The sequence below is a fragment of the Barbus barbus genome (assembly GCF_936440315.1).
Source record: "Barbus barbus genome assembly, chromosome: 10".
Taxonomy (NCBI): Eukaryota; Metazoa; Chordata; class Actinopteri; order Cypriniformes; family Cyprinidae; genus Barbus; species Barbus barbus.
The window spans coordinates 18813065-18831616 of NC_136738.1; the positions used below are offsets into that span (position 1 = coordinate 18813065).

General features: G+C 36.8%; 1 protein-coding gene across 1 annotated transcript in view; it reads right to left on the reverse strand.

The window, feature by feature from the left end:
• tmem163a (transmembrane protein 163a) overlaps positions 1-18552 on the reverse strand; it is a gene marked incomplete at both ends in the record, with an annotated part of 35031 nt that overhangs the window by 3747 nt on the left and 12732 nt on the right. The window contains 3 exons of the mRNA XM_079427218.1: positions 5086-5182; positions 6645-6736; positions 7138-7181. Of these exons, the coding sequence (XP_079283344.1) occupies positions 5086-5182; positions 6645-6736; positions 7138-7181 (233 nt within the window). The remainder of the gene's footprint in view (positions 1-5085; positions 5183-6644; positions 6737-7137; positions 7182-18552) is intronic.

The window sequence follows — 18552 nt, forward strand, 5'->3', positions numbered from 1 at the left end:
ATGATGGCTTTAAATACAGTTAACAGAACTATTCTAATAGCTGTGGAAAATGAACATGTCTGTATCAGATATATGGAAAAAACTAAACATACATGGTCAGTGAAACTGATCACAAAGGCATCGCAATAAAAAGACATGACAAGATGCAAAACCAAAGACACATGAAAACATTAAGTGAAGATCTCCAAACAAAACACCAACAAAAAGGAAAACAAAAAGGTACAAAAAATAGCTATTATAAATAATAAAACTGCATAAATGACTCGTGTCAGTCCTGAGGACATTGTCAGGTGCATCACAGATGAACTACAGCTGTTTTTGTCTCTTTTGTTTTTCTCTTTTCTCTCCAAATTAAGAATGTGTGCTCTCCACCCACACAACATCCAGAAGCATTTCTCTTACATTTCTAATAAGACAGTTTGTTCAGAGAGCTTCATCTCCGAGGAACAGCTGAGAGACAAAAAATGTGTTTAAATTCAGACTTCGATATTTTAAACTGTAGACTGGCTAGTTAAGACTGGCAATTTGAATGAATTGGACCACACAGTTTTCAATAAGGTCACCTTAGAGATTCAGAGTGATGGCCATTTGCCAGTGAAGGGTGCTGACAAGAAGAGACCAGGTCTAATGAATGTGGAACTGCAGGCTGATAGAATGAAAAAAAGCACATTAAAGAAGGTGGAAGCCCATTTCCGAATCATCCATCCTAATGCAACAGGAGAGGGCCGACAGAACCGATGGCTTCCGGCCAGCACAAATCTATCATTAAAGCTGCTGCTGTGATCTTTCATTAGCACTTATGGGGCTAAACAAGGCTTGAATGAATATATGAATAAATTTAACTATCTGTGATGACAGTAAATATTTACATCAGATCAGCTTTGCAAGGAAGAGGTGACATTCACTTGTTGAGTGATGACACCATACACACACACACACTTAGATGTCAGTCTAGTGGAAAATGTCAATATATCATTTATCATTACATGTACATTTACACTAAATTAGCCATTTAAGTAATAATAAAAAAACATACATAAAAAAAATTAAGGTGAAAAATAACGTGTTAAAATTAATTATTAATCATTTAACGCACTTGCCCCACCCCAGACCTGTCATTTCATAGGCTACAGCTGATTGGTGACAAATATGATGCAGGGCAACAACTCACTGCATTATGGAGCCAAGAGAACGTAGTTAGAATGTCCCTAAAATTCAAGGTCTGTTGAGTTTTTTTTCTCATATTTACAAGGGCTGGACCAGAATATTGGACCGATTATTCTAATATTTGTGCGGTGGGTTGGCATTCGATTTTCAATTTTGAGATTCGAATATCCTTTTTTTTTTTTTTTCTCGAACACCTGGCATCCCCCGCGAAACAGTTCTCAACTTGTCCGCCTGGCTGAACATCTGCACCAGCAACAGACCTTTCGCGCTGTATGGCGTTTAAATAAACAGTGAATATTTAAATAAATAAATAGTTTAAACAGTGCTGACCTATAGCATGCATATAAGCCCGCTTCTATTATGAGCGCGCTTGCCGAAGTTGCCGCACAAATACATTTGAAATAGTGAACTATATAATATATAAAGTATATAGCCTATATATAAATATATATAAAGACGCGACATTAACGGACCCTCAGCTATCACAAAACCGAATGCGATGCATGCGTTTTCTTTCTGTCAACGGTCCAGATGCGAGCGAAAGTCTGGGTCACTGTGCAGTAGAGGTCTTCACGGAGGACCCGAGACCCGAAGACCCGACCCGGGATCCGTACGGGTTCGGGTCTATATTTTAAATGGTTAGCCGGGTCCGGGTCGGGTCCCAATCTATTACTTCGGGTCCCGGGTCTGTTTAACATTGTACGTAGCTACCCAGCTAACAATTTTTGGTTCCCAGAACGTTCTGGGAACATTCGTTTTTGGTTCCCAGAATGTTCCCTTTAGGTTATAAAAATAGAACCTAAATATAACCTACAGGGAACGTTCCCAGAACGTTCCCTTTAGGTTATAAAAATAGAACCTAAAAATAACCTACAGGGAACGTTCCCAGAGCGTTCTCCTTAGGTTATAAAAATTAAACCTAAAAATAACCTGCAAGGAACGTTCTGGGAAGGTTCTCTTTAGGTTATTTAAAAAACAACCTACAGGGAACGTTCCTAGAACGTTCTTATTTGGTTCCCAAAAAAATAACCAAATGGGAACCATACGGGAACGTTAGAGGAACGTTCTGTGTTTGTTGGGTAATACCCGAGTCGATCGGAGAATACCGCACCCGGCAGTGATCAGAGTCAGTCAGCATGCGTAACTTAAAGTTTGTAAAATTAGGATGAGAAAAGTGTGAGCGGGAAATATGGTGAAAAAAAACATGTTACCTCAGCCGCAAGAAGCAGAGCGCGTGCGGAGTTAATGTAGTAGGCCTAGGCTACTGCAAGCGGACAGTGATCGTGGATTCCTTCATGAGTGATATGTGAAAAAAAAGCTGAAACAAAACTGAAGAGACACCTGTTATCGAAAACGCACGCAAGTGTAAAGCACTTCTTGTTTTGTGCGTTTTTTGTTTTTGTTTGTTTTTTTGCAAAAAAAAAAAAATTGCTCCGAGTCTTTATTACAACCAACAAAAAGTTATTGTAGGTTAAACGCAACAGTCGAAGTTGACTCGAGATGAAAAACAAACAAACAAACAAACAAAAAAAACCTGCGAAGTTGCATTAGTCATCCGTCACCGACCATAACAGCAAGTAGACTTTTACAGCTGGAATGAGTGGATTAAGAAGGCTTTTTGGACCCGTGAAGACCTCTAGTGTGCAGTAGCTCTTATAGTGCAGACGAGATGCGCCGATGTGAAGCCGCTTTGAGAGTGAAATAGAGAAGAGAATCACTCACGCTGTTTTCAAATGACTGATTTAATCTGATATTTTGTGTGGATTTATTCACTCATCTAACCTACATGCTATATTCAAAGCAACTGGTGAAAAGCTACTGATGCACGCTTTCAATCACTAAAGAGCCTCTCCCTCCTCTAATCAAATGTCGGATCCGTTACCCCCATTTATTTCGGGACCTCTCAATTTACAAATTAAGCACTGGGCTACCTTATTAAAAGTTTTGCTCTTAACAGACCTGTGTGTGTTTTGTATCACCAGTGCAGTGTCCGTTCTCGGAGCATAAGCTCTGCCCACGTGAAGCGTGCCACGTCCGGCTCGCGCTGTTCTGTAGTTTATTAAAAGTTTATTAATGATGAACATGTTGCGTGTCCATATTACACCAAAATGCAACACTGCACTCCATTGGGTCCGCAGCAACACTCCTGCCACGCGTGAAGTCATTGGATGAACGGTTCAACTTCTCGACATAATAAAAATGCAAACAGACAGACAGACACACAGAGACTCCTGCCTTTTTTAGAGAGAAGAATATGTTCAGCCCCTCCCTCCGAAGCTTCGAATATTCGGTGTTGATTACTCTCGAAGCTTCCAAGCTCAGAAAATGGTATTCGGACCAGCCCTAATATTTACATCACATAGTTAAGCAATATCACACGAGCGATAGGCTAAGTGCAATATGAGTGCAAATATGATACTGATCTTATACAACAGTTCAGTAAGTAAGAAGTTAACATTGTGTTATTTTAGACACAATGTTGTCTGTTTTGCTCAATTTGCAAACGAAAATATAAAGACAAAGCAGAACTGTTCGTCTCCAAGCAACACGGCATTTCATTGCTTAATACACATTTTGAATGAATTGGGTGAATCATTTGCATTTTATAGTCTGGGAAGATGAAAAGGGTGTGAACTGCTATTTCCCAGCCAGAAAAAATAAACACTAAACACTGATTTACATTTAGATTTTCTTTGATTAGAGAGGTGCCTTTAGGCTGTCAATGGCAAACAAAGGGGAAAATATATAGTTTTGGTTGTCATTATTCTTTTTAATTATTTTTTTAGTATAGCCATTTTTTCCATCTGTTATTCTTTTTCCCCTCCTTATGTTTCCTCACTCAGCATAAACAGAGACAGCATTTCGTGATGAACCGATAACTGCAAGTCTCCAGACCTGGATATCAGTTAACATTTTGTTGGTAGTGGATCATAAAAATAATGTTCAGTAATGTCACAGTAGGGATGTATCAGTGCTCAGAGATTTATCAGCGGTGTAAAAGAGATGATTATCATTATTGAAATGATTATCCTGCAGCTATTTGGAGTGGTGCCAGTCTTTAATTAATTAATGGATAAAGACTGAACACACTGCTGTTGTCACGTGTTGGTTTCTGTTTAGTCTCCTGTCCCGCCATGGCCTCCCGAGTCTCCTGTCCCGCCATGGTGTCCCGAGTCTCCTGTCCCGCCATGGCCTCCCGAGTCTCCAGTCCCGCCATGGCTCCCCAAGTCTCCTGTCCCGCCCTGGAGGCTTCCTGTGTCTCCTCCCTGTCCTGGCCCTGCTCCAGCCTCCAGGGCACCCGCCCCCCCTATGTGTATATTACGGTGCGGGACGCACCTTCCGGGAGGGGGGCGATATCTGTCACGTGTTGGTTTATGTTTAGTTCCTGTTTTTCCTTATTTGGGGTTTCCGGTTCTAGTTAAGTTCATCATCGTTTATTCTTTTCACCTGTTTAGTATTAATCATCTCATTTACTCCTTTGTTTCCTGTTCCTTATAAGCATTCAGTTTTGTTGCAGTTTTGTCCGATCTTAGTCATAGTTATATTGAAGTGTGTATTACCTTATGTCCTGAGTTTTTTTTAATTAAATATTATCACCATCGAAATCTCCGTTGTCTCAGCGCCTTCCTGCCTTGACACACTCATAACAGCTGTTAGCTGTGACTGTTGGAAAAATCCACAACTGGCAGTGAGATGAAACACTGCAGTGTTAGAAAGACTTTGTCGGGTAACCTAAAGTCATTTTTAAGGGTCAAAAAAGGTAGAACAAGGTCCTTAAGTTAACAATGTATCATTTGATTTTTTTAATGTGTGAAGATGATTGTATTCCATTTATTTGTCAAACTCACCATCTATTATATTCAATGTAGGAACATTAATCTTAAAATGATAAATATGACACACTGCCAATGAACTCACCACTTCAGGAAGAAGTTTGGTGGCCAGATCATGGATGGCCTTCCCCAAAATACACAAAGAAGACAAGATGAAAATCACTCCCAGGATAACACATGCGCTGTTGATAGAGAAAACCAGAAAAAATATGCCGATAAAATAATACATTTAATTAAACCTTGAATTAGTTTATATGTTTTGAGTTTATATGATTTGAGTTACTTTATCGTTCAAATGTTTGGGGTCAGTAAGATTTGTTTTAAAGATATTAATATTCAGCAGAGATGCATTCAATTATTAAAAGTGACAGTAAATACATTTATAAAGTTACAAAAGATTTGCATTTAAAATAAATGATGTTCTTTTGAACTTTCTATTCATCAAAGAATCCTGAAAAAAAACACATCATGGTATAAACTTTTCAATATTAATAATAATAATAATTGAAATGTTTCTTGAACTCCAAATCAGGATCATGTGACAACGAAGACTGGAGTAATGATGCCAAAAAAAAATCAGATTTTTTAGCACAGAAATAAACTACATTTTAAAACATATTCATATCACAGTCATTTTAAATTGTGATAACATTTTACAGTATTACTGCTTTGGTCACACTGATTTTTAAGCTCTAATTCTTACTATTAACAAGTTATGAACTATGGCTTTTGCCTCAATAAACTCCTATTTACTGCTTATTAATAGATAGTAAGGTAATTGCTAAGTTTTGGAATGTAGAATAATAAACAGCCTGTATACAAGTAATACGCATGCTAATAAGCAACTAGTTAATAGTGAGAATTGGTCCCTAAACTAAAGTGTTACCACTGTTTTAACTGTTTTAATGGTAGGGTATATATTATACCTCTTCTATACTTTGTATATTTTTTGTAGCTGATGTTGATTCAAGGTTGAAGCAACACTGACAGTTTCACAAAGGTGCACCTGGGGAACACTGGCCTCAATTGACTTACAAATGCTTCAACTTTTTATAGTAAACCTGCAGAAACCTGATCCACTCTGAAAATATGAAAGTGCCCACAATACACGTTCAGATTCTCTGTATGACAAGCGGCCACCGGTACACCTGCAGAGACCTGCAATTCCTCTCTAGCATTGCACTATAAATCTCCTTTTCTGACACATCGACCAGAAAAATGAGATTCACAAACCTCCACAGACTGAGGATGAAACCAAGCAGCACAGGCCTTTATCAACGTAATACATCTTCAATTGAGACAGTCAAGGTGAAAGCCAGAAACAAGGCAGATCACTCAACAAACCTGATAAATCGAACATGTTTAGACTTAAAACATGTCGCACTGAATGTTGGTAGGATCTAGTCGAAAGAGAATAGATTGTGTGTTCTACCATGCTCCACCGCAATCCCAAATGCACTAGCTTCACTAAAAATAGCACTGACACTGAAATGTTGACTTATATTTTAAAATGTTTGGAGTGTATTTTTTTGAGTGTTGGTCACAGAGGAAGCATTATTCATCCTTTTTAGTGTTTTGCTGCAGATTTTTTTGTACTATGCAGTGCCCTACATACCACAGACAGCTTGTCTTTTGTTTACTTACATGTATTCTCTATGGGCAGAGTGCACTGCTGCAGCGTTGCTATAGCGCCACAGCACTATAATGGAGGAAAGAACATCTAATATCGCGTCAAACTGAAAAACAACAGTGATTCATCAGTGCTATAGAAATAATGCTCATTACATCTCACCATGTCACAAACTTAGGTCCAGTGATATATTTATTCTAATGAAACACTCCCAAAGCTGCCTTGAGCACAAGAGTGTAATGAATGTAAACGTAATAAATCAAAAACAAAACCTGGATCATAAAAAATATCCTGTTAAGCAGCTTGTTTTATTTTTTTCCCATTGTCATTAGCAACCATCCCTCATATCCTACATTAGGTGTTGGGATATGCTTAACACGGACACCATTTAAATAATATTTACACATAGCTTGACAACTGAACATTAAGCATTAATAAATGCACACCTTTCCAGAAAATCTGCCTAAAAATAAAATGTAGTTCATTAACACTGAAGATTATACTTACGGCAAATCCAAAAGCTGAGGCACTGTGTCTCATGAAGGATACAGCTATTGGGGGAAAACAAAACAACAGAGAAAAAAGAGAGAAAGACATTTATATATTAATGTATTTATATATGTGACCCCTGAACACAAAACCAGTCTTAAGTCGCCGGGGGAATATTTGTAGCAATAGCCAAAAATACATTGTATGGGTCAAAATGATCCATTTTTCTTTTATGCCAAAAATCATTAGGATTATAAGTAAAGATCATGTTCCATGAAGATATTTAGTGAATTTCCTACTGTAAATATGTCAAAACTTAATTTTTGATCAGTAATATGCATAGCTAAGAACTTCATTTGGACAACTTTAAAGGTGATTTTCTCAGTATTTTTATTTTTTTGCACCCTCAGATTTCAGATTTTCAAATAGTTGAATCTCAGCCAAATATTGTCCGATCCTAACATCATATCCATACATAAATGGAAAGCGTATTTATTCAGCTTTCAGATGATGTAGAAATCTCAATTTCGAAGAATTGACACTTATGACTGGTTTTGTGGTCCAGCGTCACATATTAAGTCACAACGCGTAAATAATGCACAGTACATCCCTTTACAGCACTGACTAATGTAAAGAAGCGTCTGATGGATGTTAAACTGTTTCTGAACTATACTATGTCTATTATTCTGAGTTAATGTTTGGTAACAAAACATTAAAATGACATAAAAATAACAGTATTACCATTGTTGTTGGAAATGGTACAATGACAATACTTTTAATTTTTCTGAGCAGCCTATTTCCATGTAAATATTGTCTGTATTATATAATATGTATTATTCTATTCTATTCTATTCCACATTATGTTTAAGGAAAACGCGTCACACAAAAATGTATTTCACATCAAAAACAAACAATTATAAAATAGTAATATAATATTATATAATATAAACCTAAAAGCTGTAACTGAAAATCTAGAAAACATAAAAAATGGAATAAAACAGCATGTCTTTAGGACAGACCAAATCATAGACAGTCAACAGAGGGCAACAGACAAATTGCTTTTGGAAAGTCTGGTGAGATTGTTACATTTATGAAACATCAGTGAGTTTCACACAGAGAGAAAATGCCTCCTGTACATGTTGAGCTCAAAGCACAGGTCTGTTGTACAATGTCAGCCGTTGTAATCAGATGGAAGTGCAATTGTCAAATCATATGTTAATTTATCCGTAACAGAATGCACAGTCAACTCACCCCTCTATTTGCATCTATTAAAATGTGAATTGAAAAAGGCTGCCCACTGTGTTTTGACTTTTTTGACAAAGCTGTAGAGATATGAGGCTCTCCATTTTACCAAGCGTGAGTTTGCATTTGAGAGGCTCTATTTGCTGCCCCCCTCTTGAGTGGAGAACTCTCACCGTTCTATTGATCTCCAACTTTAAAGACAGACTCAACCACCATGTGTCATAGCAACAGAGGTGCTGCACATTGCATGATTTCCCACACTGCCCTTGAAACAGAACAAAGCTACTCGGGAGCTGTTGTTATGTATGAAAAACAAAATATTTTTTTGTCTATTAAATCAAATGATAAAACAACTGAGGACTCTTCTGAGCCTATAACAAATGTTGATGCATTGTAATATATAATATCCAACAAGTCAGTAGAAGTGTTCATCAGTGGTTTAGTTCAAGTTTGGCCCAGATCGTGTTTCTATCACATTCTCTCTCTTCATTTTATTTCTCAACTCTCTCGATCAATAAAAATGTGGCAAAAAGGAAAGAAAAACACTACTAGTTGCACAGCAAAACAAGTACATCTAGATCCCTTGAATTTCAGCATTTAGCAGACCAACAAAGGGCCCACAATTGTGGCTGAGGGGTCATAATACTAGAACGAACAAGCTTACATTCTTAATAACTATGAACTATAGATTTTGTGAACTTGCCAATATAAGCAGCTAAAAAAGTACAGGTCTATCTGGAAAAGATAACATCCACATTCTTCCTGGCCTATATGCATATGAAATATTCCGCCAAAAAACTGAGCACATAGGAAGGAATGTGATGATCAAAGAACTCAGTGAGTGTAGTTACAGCAGAGGAAACATGCCTGAAGAAGTAGGTCAAAATCAGTGTGAATGTCTCCAGTCCTGCATTACATCCATATTAGTATTAACAAGAAAAATGTATTTTTCTGTTGATGTAAATACATGGTTTTGAAATGTTCAATAAGCACATAGCTGTGCTGTTCAGGTGTCAATATACTTTGATTTGTTTACCGTATTTGTTTACTTAAGGCTCAGGTGGAAACCGGAGGTGGAAAGTGTAGGTTGGTCCAGATCTTTTGACAAACAGCATGTCTGAATTGGGGAAATTTCTGCATACTTAAAGTTTCCAAGTCGGAACACAAAACGAAAACTCCCTGTTGGGGGTTTGCTAATAAGACACAAGACACGTATTAACAGGAGAAAAGCTGTAGAGGAAGAAACAGAGAAGAGAGAGGGAGATTGTTGTCTCGAGTGTATGGTCCAAAGGCCCTTTCAAGGAATCTCAGTTCACGCAGCAGCTCTGTTTACAATGTCTCTGGATAGCTATTTCAGGCAAGATCAACTCTTATCTTATTGAATGGGGGAAATAGTGAAATTCCCAAAAATACCTTCCTCACATTTAAATAACATCACAAATCAGCAACAATATCAAACAAGAAATGTCTCATAAAAGTTGTTTTAAATGCTCAAATAGTATATAGTATAGTATATATATATATATATATATATATATATTACAGGTTGGTCCAGTCCAATCAAAACACTAGTGCAGTTCTAAGGGAAATCACAGGTTTTCTAACAGAAACGTCAGTGATGCAATGATTTTACCAATTTATTTAGAAAGGTGAGTTCACATTTGGCATTGTTTTCAGAATTTTCGAGGGTGGAAACCAATCATTTCAATGGGAATCCTTGCAATTCACCCTTTGCAGGGAGTTTGATTGACAGGCAATCTGACCAATCACAATGTTGAATCCGCCATTTTGTCCAACACTCAAATCAGACAGGAGAGTAGATTAACATCGGTGAACTTAAACTTGAAGAATTGTATATATTGACGTATTTCCGTGCATGAAACAAGATACCTTCTGATGTTCATTCATGTTTATTTCATGCTATAACTAGTAAAGAGGAAGAGATAATCAGTTCACGTGCCACTTGAACTGAGGCATGACACATTAAAAAGCCACAAAATGTTATTTATTGTTTGAATTTCTTACAAAATTTGAAAGATGAGATTTATTTCATACCAGAAGTAGCCTGCTCTGTTTTGTCTGTCAGCGTGTTGTCAGTGTCCACTTTGCGCCACGATGTATTTTTCACTGCGTGAGAACGTGTGGCATGAGAGCGGCAAGGCTTGTCAGACGTAGCAATGGTAATGAAGGGTGGCAGGTCTTTTCGAAAGGGTAAATAGGAATTTCGAATGATTTGAATGATTTCCCCACACAGCTTACACAAATTCGCACTGTTTTGAATGTGTCTTCTGTGTGTTTGGTGCTTTATACAGTCAGGTCCATAAATATTGGGACATAGACACAATTCTAACATTTTTGGCTCTATACACCACATTTACTTTTTGTGTGCAAAAAAAACAAATTATAAAAAAATTATAATTTGTTTTTTTGCACACAAAAAGTATTCTCGTAGCTTCGTAAAATTACAGTTGAACCACTGATGTCACATAGATTATTTTAATGATGTCCTTACTACGTTTCTGGACCTTGCTCGTGTAAGAATGATTGCTGTCTATAGGAGGGTCAGAGAGCTCTGGAAAATATCTTGATATGTGTTCTGAAGATGAACGAAGGTCTTACAGGTTTGGAATGACATGAGGGTAAGTAATTCATGACAGAATTTTAATTTTTGAGTGAACTATCCCTTTAAGATGTGAATGAAGATTTAAATTACAGTCTGTTCATCACACAAACCTATCAAATGACTTTGAAAGACTTGAAATATAGCACTTGAATTGTATGGACAACACTTGTATGATCATATTATACTTTTGTGGCACTTTAGTTTTTTGTGGCACTAAACCCCATTAAATCAATATATCTATTAATTGTAACTGCATGGAAAAATGAAAAAGGTCATTCTTCAAAATTTGTTCATATGTGCATATGTGTAAATGATGATACTATTTTCATTTTTGGGGAGGACTGTTCCTTTAATTAGATTGTTAATTTTATATAATTTCAAAAACAATAATCCTACACTGGTCAATAAACTATTAAAATGTGATTTTAATTGCTCCGAAACAAACACATAGGCCTACTGTACGAACTCAATGACAACAACATTTTAAATTCCTCTTTGTAATGAATGAGGAATGGTGGGAGTACCCCTCTCTGAGAGCTTCGGGCTGATAATGGCCACCGGTCCTGCTTTTCATCACACTAATCCTTGTCTCAGAGGAGCCGAACTGACTGAGGATGTCGTCCTCTTGTAAGACTGTATGTGCTATGAATTTCAAAGGAGGACAGAGACGTCAGCGAAACAGAATGTAGAATTTGCTGCTTCCTGTTGATCAGATTTCTAAAGGAAGAACACTTTAAAAGCTTTGAACTGTCACAAATATACGTCAAAGCTTCATTGTTTATTTAAGGTTGTGACTTGAGATGTCACCGGTTGTCCCAGGATTCTCTTTTCAATGCTTTATTTGTGGTGCAGTACAGCTAATTTGTTATGAAAGGAAGAATCTTCAATCCATTTTCTGCAGTGGAAATCCAGCATATTTATAACTGACTGGGTAAATCAATAGCCAGTGTCTCACTAATTCTACTGTAATCTATTTGAAATCAATTTTAAGAGCACTGCAGAAAGCGTCACTTTAAAAAAGTCAATAGGCCTAAGCAAATATCAATACATAAACATGCTCTTAATACCTTAGTGTCAGGATAGTGACTAAGTCATCCCACATACGTGAATTTAACATTAGTCTGTGTGTATGCAAAGGATTTAATCGCCAATTCCAATGCAAATTCCTCGACCTCATGTAGCAGTCAAGTTAGGGGACGCTGGCTATCACAACAATGCTTTTCCTCAGCTCTGCTGCAACATGTTGTCTTTAATAATTCACAACCTACAGCGCTGGGCCATTTGCCACATGCAGAGTGGAGTTTACTGCACTCCCAACCCTCAGTGCATTTCACCAGTGCTGCCATCAAATTTAGGAAATTTCGTTTGAGAAACGGTCAAGTTTAGGCATCATATGAAATATGATCATACAGTGCAAGGGAGCTGAAGCCATGTGCTCTGTGGGTGAGACTAGCATTGAATAAAGAAGTTTAAAAATGCATCTTATGGGTTTAACAACTTTTTTTTAATTGTTTCGCATAACCTGATTTCCAGAAACTCGTTCTCACCACAAACAAACATATAAACCAACCAACCACAGACCTCCACAGTCTTAGAAAGAAAAAAAATAGTAATTGAATCGGGGGGGTTTGGGAAACAAAAAACATTTGCATGATTATTCCAGAAAAGGAATAAGGCACTTTGCACATTCATAAAGTAAGCTGTAATTCACACCATTTTTGGACTTCAGTAGAATATTTGTACTGCTAAGAGCCTTAGTCAAAGTACAAATAAACAGACGTGTTAGGGAAGCAGACTTCACACAAAGGATTAATACAAAGTAGGGATATTTATTGACAGCAGAGCAATTCAACGGATGATGAGACGGTGAGTATGGAATGCAGATATACTTCGGATGAAGTGAATAACTTGACTGACTTGTCTTGACAAGAACTCGTGGACGAAGAGATGACCACACACCTCACTGTTTGAAGACAGCTTTCTTGACTGAAGAACCAGGAGACGGACAAACACAACGCTTGGAGAGATCACGGGAGGGAGGGAGGGAGGTAGGTAGGTAGGTAGGTAGGTAGGTAGGTAGGTAGGTAGGTAGGTAGGTAGGTAGGTAGGTAGGTAGGTAGGTAGGTAGGTAGGTAGGTAGGTAGGCCACTGAGATGGCATACAGGAGTCCACTTCGTAGAAACGAGACCGGACATTTGAGTGCAGTGAGGTGTGTGGCTTTATGGTGAGGAGTGATGAGTTTCAGATTGTGTGCAGGTGTGCTTCATTAGAATTCCGGTGATGGTGTTCGCTGTGATTGGCTAGTTTGGGAGCCTGGTTGATCTGTGACAGACGGAATAGTGAAGCAGTATATCAGTGACTCATTGCCCCAGTGACTTGACTGTTTTCTTAGATTACTGTTCAGCTGTGAGCTGGTGGAAAAGTGTGACTTTAAAATTGATGTGTTTATCTACAAAAGAATTTACACACTGCCTTGCACATGGAAGCACACAAAATACTTCAATGCATTTCTAAAGCATTTAGCATAAGAAATGTGCTAAAAATGCAGGTGTATTTGTCTGCGCATTACAAGACTATAAACCAAAACGCTTTAGTTTGCTTATAATGCCAAATTTGAATTGTATATGGTACTTTTGATTTACTTCAAATTTAAGTCAGTTAATAATGCAAATAAAAAAACTAAATAATAAATAAATTGTATTTATTTATTTATCCATCCATCCAATGGCTATACTGAATAAAATTATTTACAATTATTATTATTGTTGTTGAGATTGATATACATCAGTTCTTGATATTATAATAATTTTTCATCAAAAAAAAAAAAGATTGATAGAGGAAATTTTATGCATAATTTCTAAAGACTTTGATGGCCTGCATCAAAAAAAGGTTTAAAAGAGTATTAGATTATGACTATTAGATTAGATTATAAATTAAGCTGTATGACGTTGACAATAACAAATAGAATCTTCCACACATTTTAGGAAATATTACATTTCATGCAATAGGATGTGACTTTCTGATAAAAATGCATTCATTTCATTATTTTTAACAAGTTGGAGTTAAATCTCTTTTAAGGCAAATATCAAGAAAGAATTCCCTTTATTCACAGAATTATTGACAGATTCCAGGTATTCCTCCTGTGGGACCAGTCACATGTTCGACCTGCCTCCTCGCCCTCAGAATCTCTGTGGTACCGCATCCAGGTTCCAGAGACCTAATCTAGGTTGATTTATTGAGGTCACACTCACAGCACATGCAGCTCACGTCTGAGCTCGGCTTCCAGGAGCCCCTTGAGACTAGAGACTCCCCGGCAATATGGCTGGTCGAGCAGATTTGCTTGGCTGCCGTTTCGCTGTTAACAGGAAGAGAGCTGCACCTGCTTTCTGCTGCAGAACGCTATCAAATACTGATATAGGCTTCAGGACATGCCAGATTGACAGTGTTTCTAAGGAAGTTTTATGGTTTGCATTTTTCAAGGCATTTCAATTTAATGCGGTATATGTGAAGAAGCATGTGACAGGATTGTCATGCCCACAGACACATCTGATTCTCAGTCAGAGCTCATGCTCACATAAACACCACAATGGTGCTCGACTGACTGAATAACTGAATGCATTATGCAGGACTGAAAAGAAAAATTTACATCAGTACACAGCAAAGAGATTTTAGATATTTCTGGAAAAAAGAAAGCTTGAACAATATTAAATGTTTTTAATTGTTTAACCTCTTCTTGACAGCAGAAGCTTATGATTTTTACTGCATGTGGCTGAAATAAAATAAAAATGAACAAATTAATTTAGTGGGCACTGCTAACAGAGATAAAACATCTAACTGGACTGAAGTAATCTGTTAAAATTGCTATTTTGACATTTTTGGGTGGAACTACATAGAGGGACAGATTTACTAAATAGGTGTGCGCTGATCCGATATTCAGTATCGGTATCGCTCCAATATTGGCATTTTCTGCCACATCGGGGTATCGGTCAGACAAGGCCGATCCAAATCCGATATTGTGCGTATACTATTATGTTATTGTTAAACCCCACATAAGTCACAAACACATTATAAAACACCATAAAGTTTTTGTGGTGGCTTTCTAAGACTTGTATTGGTTTTGGAAACTGTAATGGATCCTGTTAGTCTCTACTGGTAATTGTCATCTTCTATTGGTGGCTTGTTAAAACCAATTAATCCTAATGGAATATGTCCCAAAACACACTACAGAAAACCATTTTTAATGGTTTTAATGGTTCAAAGTTGATGGTTTGTAATATTTGTAAGGGTATTTGTAGAGAAAACCATTCAAATTTTCTGTCATGGTTCTATTTTTTTTTTACAGCAGGGTTTTGCTACTGAATTATCCACTAACCTAGTTTATAATAGCATTTTTGTCATAGATTATAATTATGTATGCATTCATTTTGTTGTTTTTCTTTACAATAAAGTTGTGTGTAACACAAAAAGTCACGATCAGGTCAACACACATTGAGGTATAAAAATTTAACACTGATAAAAAAAAAACTGCCCTGGTATCGGATCAATGTCGGTATCGGCAGATACTCAGAATTTATTGTATCGGATCGGGATCGGTTCTGAAAAAGTGGTATCAAGTCACCCCTATTGCTAAACAGGGCAAATTAGCATTATAGCACAGTTACATAAAAGCGTAGATGGGAGGGGAAAATTAAGTAACAATGTACACATTAAAGAACACTGACGCAGTCAGATTATTTCCATAATTACCAGCGCAATCTACCAAGAGCAGGGCAAATTACCACCTGCTTTAAGATATACGCTTTTTGGGTGTTAAATAATGGCGCAAATACCAGTAATTTGATGAGCGCAAACGTTAGTAAATGGCGTTGCATAATTCATTTTAATACTCTCCTCCCATAAATTTTGTGTCTGAAACGGAAACTCCTTTAAATTCATATTCAATAAGAACAGGAGCAAAAATAACTGTGCCCATGCCTTTTCAGCGGCAATTCTTCACCGCGCGTCTTTAGTAAATCCTGACAGTACTATTTTAATGCCAAAAGATGGTTTGACTGGCGCAAGCTGTTAGTAAATATGGCCCACAGTCTTTGATACTAAAAATTTCTGTTTAAAGTTTCAGCCTGTTTAAAGTTTAATCAGAAAATACCTAAATAGAAAAGACCTGCTTTGTTGGTACAATGACTTCATATTACTCAAAAGCCTCTCTGGTGTATTTTAGAAAAGTCTATTAGACTGTGGCACAGTGGAAACTATAATTACATTAATCACCTTAAAAATATATTATTAAAAATTCATTTTTTATTAAAACACAATTAAATATTTTGACTTGAAATTCTTCATGGTAAATTGTAAGGGTTTTTAGGACTCTCGCATACAAGTATGCTTAAAGTTAAAGTGTGTGATATCTGAAACAAATAATGTCACCAAACTGAACAATGCCAAAACAGCAATTGTATTCAAACAGATTTTCTGAACACTCCCCCTGTCTGCCAGTGGTCAAGAAAACAGATCCCACCACCAAACTCATGTAATTGGTTAGCCATACTGCACGTTCTCCCATTCATAGTAATATATGTGCACTCTCTTGGAATTTCTAAAGTCATTGGTCAAGCTGGACGGGATGCTAGAACTGGCATAACAATGTTAACAATGTTAGTGCCACAGAACTACAGTGTTTACACTTTTCAAATAGCTTACCTATGGCTGCATATTAAAGACAGTGCTTTAACATAAAAAAATACACTTTTTAGTTGTTAAATCTTTTTTTCCCCTCTACATTACAGTTGCCTGCAGACTGTGGCACATGTTGAAAGCTGATCAGACGAGCTGACATGCTTAAGGAACATCTGCTAAGCACGTGTCTGTGTGCTGTACACGAACACATGTCTGAGGCCTTGACAACAAGCTACCAGAGCAGCAGCTGTTCCTGTACATATTTTAACATGAGCAGTACAGGAGTTCAGGTGAAATAGACCATAATGTCCTAGTGTTAAATATGGCGTCCTTTCATGCATTCCTACATGACAAATGCAGTTATATTTAACCACTCATGTTTTTCACAGGCTATTATAATTAGTGCTTACTGAAATTGTTCCGATTTTTTATTTTGATTTTTTTAGCTGTATACAATTTTTGTGCAACATTACTCAGAAAAAACATCATTCAACCTCAATCTGGCTTTCTAACCTCTTACAGATCCTGTAAAATTTGCTTAAAACGCCTAAAAAAGGCATACCCAAAGTAAATTGCATTCTGTTCTTGAACCATTTGGAGTATGTGCATGGTGTTGGTCTCTTTTGAAAGGTGACACTCTGAGGTTTGTACCTCAACAGTCAGAATCACTGTAAGTCTTACTGATATTGAGTAATAGAACTTTGAAAACACTGAAAAAGAGAAAAAAAACATTCCGCCTACATTTTTTTTGTAAATAGAAGCCTGCAGATGACTATAGCTGGGAGGTATGAGCTGGAAAATACAATGGGATCACAGAATGAAGCCTTACCAAGCTAAATTTTGATAAACTTGATAACAATACCTTAGATAAACATGTGTAAAACACTAATTTTCTAAGTTTATGTCTAGGCGCTTCCCAAAAAAGGACACTTGGAGACTCCAAATTGCCCTCTGTAACCATTGACACATAAAATGCTGTAATTCTTGAATGCTGTAACGTACAGTTATAATTTTGGTGTCAAATGAAAGGTTACACTTAGAGCTATTCTATTCCTTATCCAGATTCACTGCCAATAATTGTTGACACATAACTGAAACAAACACATTATAGTGTTTTTCAATTCTTGAAACTAAATGTGAAAATAAAGAAACAAAACAAGTGCTATGGTATAATTTTTTTTAATTAAAACACTAATATATATATATATATATATATATATATATATATATATATATATATATATATATATCTCACACTGTATATACCTCACACTGTATAACTATTTAAAAATTTTACTATTTTTTTTATCTGGAACATCAACACCATTCCATCTCTCTTCAGATGTTCTTGCTGACATCTGCTTTCCTGCTGCTGCTGGCTCAGAGGGGGAAGGGAATCCCCCTTGAGTCAACACACTCTGTCACCCCTCCCTCTGTCCCCCTTACTCTGACTCTCACTCTCACGCGTTCTGGCAGAAGTGTGAAATGGCTCCTCTCAGTATGAAATGGCTCCTCTCAGTATGTCCCTCAGTATGTGTCTTCCCAGATTTTCTGTGATACAAAGCACAACAAAATAAATATTTTATAAAACATTTACATCTTTTCTGTATTCAACTATTTTTTTTACATGCTCAAATGTATATAAACATGCACAAACAACCAGACAGATGCATGAGTAACACACAAACACTATTTATATTTTGTGAGTGTAATATGTACATATGTATGTGTGTGTGTTTGTATATACACACACACACACACACACACACACACACACGTATGTGTGTTTGTATATACACACACACACATACACACACACACACACACACATATACATATATGTATGTGTGTGTGTGTGTGTATACACATACATACATACATACATACATATGTAC